This window comes from Sapajus apella, unplaced genomic scaffold, assembly GCF_009761245.1.
Source record: "Sapajus apella isolate SASKATOON/1434 unplaced genomic scaffold, GSC_monkey_1.0 scaffold6, whole genome shotgun sequence".
Lineage (NCBI taxonomy): Eukaryota > Metazoa > Chordata > Mammalia > Primates > Cebidae > Sapajus > Sapajus apella.
Genome location: NW_022436946.1, coordinates 14194121 through 14202968, shown reverse-complemented (window position 1 = coordinate 14202968; position 8848 = coordinate 14194121). Strand labels below are relative to the sequence as shown.

The 8848-nt window shown below is 38.8% G+C and overlaps 1 protein-coding gene across 1 annotated transcript in view; it reads left to right on the top strand.

Moving 5' to 3' along the window:
• The first annotated feature begins 1087 nt into the window (after positions 1-1087).
• Positions 1088-8848, top strand: part of PDE7B (phosphodiesterase 7B) — a 326468-nt gene continuing 318707 nt past the window's right edge. The window contains exon 1 of the mRNA XM_032274704.1: positions 1088-1471. Within this exon, the coding sequence (XP_032130595.1) occupies positions 1451-1471 (21 nt within the window). The 5' untranslated portion in view covers positions 1088-1450. The remainder of the gene's footprint in view (positions 1472-8848) is intronic.

Sequence of the window (8848 nt, the reverse complement as noted above, 5' to 3'; positions counted from 1 at the left end):
GATATATAAATATACCTTCTTTCTCAAAGAAGCGATGTTAGTGTTTCAAAAAGGAGTGTGGACTTCCTTTAGTGTGGTGCCCACCTCTAAAACAGTCTCTGCGTTGGAGCAATGGAGAAATCTGATTGGCCCCCATGGGTCCCACGGCCCTTGTGGTTCTGTTGTGGGAATGGGGCTGGGGGGAAAGTCCATGCAATCCATAGAGAGAGGAAGGAAAGTTCCGCCCCACACCGTAACCAACCCCCCACCCGCCCCCTAAAAAAGTCTGTTAGCAGAATTCAAGATGGGTGGGGATGGGGAAAAGGAGGAGGATATGGGGGAGGCAGAAACAACAGATGGCAACCATGGAGACTTTTCCAGAGTGGGAAGAGTAACCCAGGGATAAGCTGGGGTCCCTGGTAAGGGGAGTATCCCTAAATAACAGGACCTTCATGCTCTTTGGGAAACAGCAACATGCTGAGGCCCCAGGCATCACCATAGTCCTGCTTCTTGAATGACTCTTGCTGGCAGGGCAGGAGGCATCTCCCTGGCAGGAACAAGCCTGAGGCTCCACCACAGAAGCTGGAGGAAACTCAGGGACCCGTGGCACAAACTGATACAGGATTTCTGTTTTATTGCACATCATTTTGTTCACCAGCGCATTTGCACAATTTTGCCTCTATGGCTATCAAGATGAATTAACAACTCATTTTTAGGTAAGAGTAAAAATGAATTAGGTTGAAAGATAAGCAACAGCTGCCAAGTGGGCATGTGCACATACACTCACAGATGGAAAAAATCTACATCTCGCTGGTACGATTTAGCTCAGAGTTTTATTTTTAATTTTTGTTTTGTTTTGCTTTTGTTTTTCTACACCTCACCGCAAGGTATTTTAAATTCTTTAAATGTATTCCCGAATATAGAAAATGTTTCTTGGGTTCTCCCAAGAGTGGGGTGCCCAGGCTGACCACAGGCACACACACATTCTTCCCATAGTACAGTACTTTAAAATTAATAGCACATGCAGAGGAAAAACTAAACCCTTTGACGTCACTCTTGAAATGAGGAAACATAAACAGAAAAGGCTTCACTCCAGTAAGCTGCCAGAGTTGAAGCCGATTGGTCTCTGCTTTTCCTTGCCTGTGGCAACTGACAGCACCTCCCAGCCTAGCAGGCCGGCGGCTGCTCACCCAGCCAGTCAGTGGTCTGGGCACTGCAGCAGGCTCGGCTCTGTCCCAGCACTTGTCTGGGAGAAAAGTGGTGTACTCGCTCTTTCTACCTTCCTTCTTTCTCGATCTCCTTGTGTGCTTTTGTGTTTATTTCTTTTCTTTTTTTTTCTTTTTTTTTACTTAATTATATTTCTAATCCTGGATGAAGTTGCTGGATTCTGCAGCACAAGTCTTCATGAACAAGCAGCACCGCTCAGAGATTTCACGGCATTCAAAGGTCACAGAACAGCCACTATGGTTAAATGTCTTGTTTAATGGTTGAGGTATGTACAAAAAATTTAAGCGGCAAGCTCAGTTTTCTTGAGAGAACAGAGTCACAGAGAGATAGCAGGATTTTTATTTAAAATGAACCTGTACATATATATTTTTTTTGTCTGTGATTGTTACTACAGCAACCAGCTTTTGAATTTCCTTCCTTTTTCTAGGCGAACTGACTAAACATGATCACTTACCCTGAATTAACTGTTTAAGGGCAACAGGGTTTCATTCCAACCAGTGTAATGAGACTCTGGCATTTACACTGCACTTTGAGCCCACGCTAAGGTGGTCTTTTTAAAAAATGCACTATTTTTTCTCCAACATAGATCTTGGAGTTGGGTAATTTTTATTTTTGGTGGGACAGGACAGGAAAATGCTGGTAAAGGGATTGGTAAGGTTTGCGGAAGAGGGAAGAAGAAAATTATTTTTTTTCTTGAGTTTTTCATGTTGGTTGATAGCAGACTTCAAGATGAAGAAATTAGTAGCAAGAGGGGAAGAAGCTGGTTGTGAGACTGAAGGTAGAAAAAATCAATAGAAGATGTCCAAAAAATGAATTCTTAGGAAAAATTCTTCATCACCTTGTTGCATTTTTCAAAAATTGTTTTGGATTCACAAGTCCAGGAGAGATGCAGATACTAAGTTATATGACCAGAAATTTTGATATTATGATTTATAACAGAAAATAAAACTTCTTTATTACCGCTGCAAATTTGCTAATTATCTTTTCCTACAATAGTTGAAAGCGGAGTCAGATATTCAATTAGGGATCTAAGTGATTGAGCCTGGGGACTAATTAATCGTTTAGAAATTCTGTTCTTCATGTGCTCTAGCCAGAGTGACTATTGCAATGGTAAGAGTGAACCTCTTTGCACCAGAAGGCAGGCATATGCATTCATATATAGTAAACACACTAAATGCTGCAGGAAGCTGGGCAATTCAACACCGGGCTAATGTTTCTTTCAATGGCACATTATTATGTGTTGCGGGGGGGGGGGTCCCTGCTAAAAAACATTCCTATCTGAAGAGTTTTTGTAACAGCAATTTAAGTAATATATGGTTACCGTGGATTTCCCTATTACCCTTCTCAAAGTTATGCAATAGCCAATAAGACAGGATTATTTGAAATCATTACCCTGTTCCAGAATTTCTAACTGATTTTCTTAAAGTTTCTATTCTCAACATTGAGAACCTGAAACCTTTAAAACTGGGTCACATAGCAGTCATATTAAGCACGATTTCAAACATGATTTCAAAGGGTTAACAAAATTAACTGCCTAAGACTGTAATGTACCAAGTTAAGAACTGCAAAAATATTAGCTCTGAAATGCAGAAGATGTGCTGTGAATGGACAATTGCTTTTCTGCAGCGCCTAGTGGGAAAACAAGGACTTTGTGTGTTGCAAACGCATAACTGCAGCTCCTCCATTTCCTCTGCTTTATCTTTTATTACTGGCTGGAGAAACAAAGACGGGTGTCAGGAGTTACGTCTTGATTGACATTTTCTCCAATAAAATGAAGTCACTTTTTGTCTCAAGTAGAAGCCCACAGTTAACTAGTTGCAACTCCAAAAACTGTATCTGCCTCGGAAGAATTTTTACCTGACACTGTAAGCTGTCTGATTTCAGAATGTACTCACTCACTTGAACAACACGTGAGAAAATTAGTGGTGACTATATGTCAGCAAATTAGCTGGGAGAAAAAAAATTTTTTTTGGATTAAGTTACATAGGGCAAGGGTGGAAAAGTCTAAGATGTGTCAGGGACAGGAATTAATTTAGGGAAAGTAATTATACTAGTGCATCTTTTAATGCCTTACACAGTATTCAGCAGAAAGCTACTCACTGTCAGTTCTCCGTAAAAACCTAGTTAAAATGTTTGCCCAGAATTTACTACCCTTCATATATTATAAATTATTTAAATAATTTTCAATCATGGCCTTTTCCAGTGTCTTTGAAAAGCACTTTTGGTGTCAGTCCAGCCTAAAATGTAATCTAAAAATCAAGTCAATGATACAGGGAAGGACATTTCAAACACTGACATGTTATTTTCAGCCAAAGGACATCTTAAATGCAAAAGTAAAATGACCAAGTTTCCTCAAAGTGGGAATGTACCCCCTAGAAAATGCCTCTGCCTAGTAATTATTCTTCTGAAGTCTAATTTGTTGTTAGCCAGGCCCAGATCACAGGAGGAAGCTGTTTGTTAACTCACAGAAGGTAGTGTTGGAAGAAATTTATTAAGTGGTAAGCTAATCCCAAGCAATACTAAAAGGGCTTTGTTTGTATTTGAGAGAAGTGTCAAATTTAAGGATCAGAATAGACTTTGAAATATCTAAGTGTAGAATCTGAGAGGTATTCGAAGTGGTTTCCCTCACATTGTTGGGGTACATAATTGGTTGGGGACTCCCTATATATAGAAATTCTTATCTAAATAATCCACTATCTTAATCATTCAGCTATGAATCCCCCAAAAAATCTATAGCTAAGAATCTATCTCCTAGGGGCTACATTTGGCTCAGGAAGAAGGGACTTGGCATTTGGAAATGCCAAGTCCCTCTCACAGCACAGAGACCATCTCTAATCTCTGTTGGCACCTCCTCTTGGTGGCAGCCCCATTTCCCCTAAGAGTGTACTTTGGGGAGCATTTCCATTGTCCACAGGAGAGTAGCCATGGGATCAGCACCACTGGCTTCTACAAACATCCTCAGTGGCTCTAGGAATCCCACTTTGATTCATGAGATGGTGCCTACTTTATATATTAGCACTCTTTAAAGTGGTTTACATGCAAATTTGAAGAAGAGAAAGGGAAAAGGAATCTAGAAACCCAAACTGACCCAATACCTATTATGTATCAGGCATTGTTAGAAATTTGAATACAGAGAGTGAAATATGTCAGAGTTCTTGTGTGTGGTCAAGGCACTTATACCTTCTACTTTCTCAAGAGTCATTTAAGTATCTAAATGATTTGATTTGTACTTAGCAATTTTTTTTCATGGAGTGCACTAGCAAGGGTGGTAAACCGAAGTAGTGAACCAAGGTGGACATCCTCATTCAGGCTCTAATGAGCTGGGGGACCCTGAGCCACTCACTTACGCTTGACCTCAGTTTCCCCAACTTATAAGAGCAACTGGTTGTGCTGGGTTATCTCTAACATCCATTTTAGATCCAAGTTTTTATGCTATTCTTATTCTCAGACTAGAATTTTTTAGCTTCATTTACATGTAAATGTGAAAGTATCAAACCTTTATTTCAAAAATCATTACTACCTGTTTTCAGGATGTCAAGGGCTGTGTCTGTGAATAAGCAATGATTCCCACATAAGGAAATATATTCTGGTTGCGTATGAATATTTAAACAAATGAAGAGTCTGTACAAAGAAACGAAGGAACAAAAGGAGAATTTTGGGAGGGGAGGCGGTGATGGAAAACTGCAGAGGAGGCAGCTCTATGCAATTTGGAATTTAAGAAAAAAATAAATTTTGTATGTATTCAGATATTTATTTTTATATGATGATCTATAGTGTGATTAAGTACCTTGTTAGTATTTTGGAAATCATGTATTTGCAATGGTGTTCTTAAAAAGTAGAATGTTAAAGAAAGCCAAAGTTTTCTTATAGATTGATTCAGTTGCTGTGCAGGCCTGAGGTGGTGAATCAAATCAGTTCATTGACTTCGTCCTCCTCATTGCTTGAACTTAAAACTGTAGGAGTTATAGAAAGCTGGAGTCTTTAGAGAACACCCTGGGCAGCTGAGATACACAAGCCAGGAAGGTTATAGCTGCGATGATCTTGAACACTGGCACAGTGTGGTATCAGCATGGTAGGAAATTCCCTTGGCATCTGGAAAGCTCTCATGGTGGCTTGGAACTTCCAGAGATTACTCATGGGAGTGAAGACACATTTCCTTAACTCTGGAGCCTCAGTTTCCTCATCTTTAAAATAAGGCTGTTGGAGGCTTTTTTCCTTTCCAAATTCTGTGATTTAACCTGACAAAATTAACACTGAATCATTAATGTGATTTACTTTTATTTTTCCACCTCTCTATTTCTTATTTCCACTGCGTCTCTGTGTAGTTTGCCTTTACTCAGTTGTCCAAATTTACATAATTTTACCTCCAAGATAATCTCATTGCCAAGGAAAAACAAAAACAAAACAAGAACTTGGGTTTGAGAATTTCTCCCCAGGAAGACTATCACTCCCCAGGAAGACTATCACCTTGAGACAGTCACCTATCCCTGCTCTGTTTCTCTTGTATCAGGTTGATGTGCCCCTCCGTGGCTGTGGCACTCCTATTGTGAAAATTGCAACTAGGAACTTTAATGTTAAAAGACAAATGTCTTTTTCCTAAATGTGAGTCACTGTCCTGGATTTTCTATATTGCTTCATTTAATATCTTCTCAACTCTAATTCCGATTTTTTTAGAGAATAAATGAAAACCTGTTGATAACTAAGTTGGGGGAACCTTCAGAAGAAATTTTTGGTGAATTGATTGTCCATTGAATGTCTGCTCTGAGACCTTGCCCAACCCCCACCCCACCCTGTACAGGGTTGCTGCTTCACACTAGTGGTGGGAGTTGATGCAATTCAGTCACCTTCATGGAGACATTTCTGGGATTCTGTGTGGCTCAGAGCATTCTAGTTGGTGTCTCCTCTGAGTGAGAGTTCACATTTAACACCTCAAGCATGGAAAATAGGGAGCTAGTTTTGCAGTTTTAGATAAAAATAACATAACAGAAAACACACAGAAATCTATTAAGCCATATACAATTCTTAATAATGTATAAATATCTCAATATTTTCAAACTTTAAATCCTTTCATGAATGCTTTATATATTTATCTGTTTACAGTATAGAAGTATGAAAATAATAGCCACAGTCAATATACCAGTAAAGAAACTTTGTCATACATTTAACGTTCCTTCCTTTCTGCCCTCCCTCCCTTCTTTCCTTCTTTCCTTCTGCCCTCCCTTGCCTGCCTGCCCACTCGCTCTCCCTCCCTCCCCTCCCTCCCTATCCCTCCCCTCTCCCCTCCCTCCCTTCTCTGTCCTCCCCCTCCCCCTCCCCTCCCCTTCCCTCTCCTCCCCTTCTGTCCTTCCTTCCTTCCTTTTCATTCTCTCTCCTGTCCTTCCTCCCTCCCTTTTTGATTTTCTTTCTTGAATCTGTTAGGGGAAGAAGGGAAAAATAAAGATTGGTAATGAGGTTTTGAGGAGTTTTCCTTGTGTAAAATTTGAAGTAATATTTACTTTTTTTCCCTATATATAATTTTTCATTAAAATTCCTGCTCAGGCTTTTTCTTAATACCTTCTGTGTTCTACATAGTCACAATTCACATATAAATAGGAAGTATATAAAATACCCTTTCTATAAGATGATAATTATTCCCGCTGCTTCAGACATGCACAAAAAAGGATTCTGTTCAAAACTGAAGTCTGTACATAACTTAAATAAACTTAATCTCTAAGAATCTTCTTTTGCTCTGGCATGGGGATAGGGTCCAGGACTGGCCTGGTGTGAGGAGTCTGTTTCCATAGGTCCAGGTATAGACATGGGAAGGCTACCATATGCCTGGGTTGGTCAAAACTTGATACCTGAAGATACCAAATGGTTAATGTTTTGCTTTCTCTTTGACTCTAGCAAATCTTTGTCAATGAACATATAGAATTGTTTATTTTTGCATTGTTTGTAACCTTAAAAAAAATCAAACTATTTGAACCCAATAATAAGTGAATTCTTAAAAAATTATTGTAAAATCATGCAATAGAACACCATATAGTCATTTAAAAGAATGAAGAAGCAATACATGAAAAAATCTGGAATGATTTTTTAGATGTATTAAATCGGGGGGGGCTACATTAACATTTTTATGAATACATATACACAGATGTAGTTATTGAAAATTTCTGGAAATTCAAATAAAAAACAACAATGCCTCTGGGAAGAGAACTTAGGGTATGGGATAGGAACAAGGCTTACTTTTCTTGTATATACTTTAAAATTGTTCAACTTTCCCCCCTATAAATGTATTACATTTACGATTGAAAAAAGTTACTGACATTTATTTATCTTGTGATATTTTAAATTGACCAGAAAAAAAAAATAGAAGGTAAAAAAAGAAAGAATTCTATTTTATTTTTTTCATTTTATTTAATTTTATTACTTTTTTTTGTTTTTGAGACAAGAGTCTTGCCCTGTTGCTCAGGGCGGAGTGCAGTGGCATGATCTCGGCTCACTGCAACCTCCACCTCCCAGATTCAGGTGATTCTCCTGCCTCAGCCTCCCGAGTAGCTGGGATTACAGGCATGCTCCAGCGCACCTGGCTAGTTTTTGTATTTTTAGTAGAGACGAGATTTCACCATGTTGGCCAGACTGGTCTCGAACCCCTGACCTCAAGTGATCCACCCACCTTGGCCTCCCAAAGTGCTGAGATTACAGGTGTAAGAAGCCACTGCGTCCAGCCTGAGTTCTGTTTTGTTTTAACATTTCTTCATTCATTTCTTCCTTTGACCCTTGCTAAATTTCTCCCATGTGCCTTTGACATGGCTAGGGAGCAGAGAGCTCCCTGGAAGTAAGAGTCCTGGAAGCGAGAAGATAGGGAGCCCATCATTCTTGTTTGAGTAACTTTGGGCCAATCAGCCCTCTGGGCACCAGTTTTCTCATGTATGAAATGAGGGGCTTAGTCAAGCTCAAAGTTTCTTTGAGTTGGTATGTGTCTAAGAAAATTTGGCCTGTTACATGCCCAATTATTTGAGATCCTTTCCATAAGCTGAATATACATATTTTATGATACATATTTTGCTGGTTTAAACATTTTGACTAAATTTTGTTTTAGAATTGGTCAGTTCACTTTAATTTTTCAAATTAACTATACATGCAAAATTTGTATTTATTCAAACTGTTTTAGGAAATCACACGTCATAGACTTTTAAAATAAAATTATACTGTAATATCAGTTATTCATAAAACAGTAGAAAACATATTAAGATGTACAGCTTGTGCAGTTATGCAAGCAACTAATGCTTCTTCCTTTTGGATATGATTTATACATTTCTTGGTTCTCCAGGAGGGGAAGAAAAAAGACTTCATTTCCCTTTCTCATTATGCCACTTGCCAGCTGGGTCCAGTCAGATGAAAGAACTCAGTCATTCACAAAAGTGTAGAAAGCATTCTTGTAAGAGGAGATGCTGCAGTAATACAGAGGTCTAAAGAATGCCTTGATTTAGAAAAGGTCACTACATCTAAGAAAAAAGTTGTTTTCTATGTGATAGAAATATAGTGTGTTTCCATGCCCTTAAGATGAGTGTTCATGCTTTTCCAATTAAATAAGAACCTAATTTCAATTGGGTTTTTAGCTTCATTTGGAAAAATGTAGGTATTGGTCATTTTCCATATT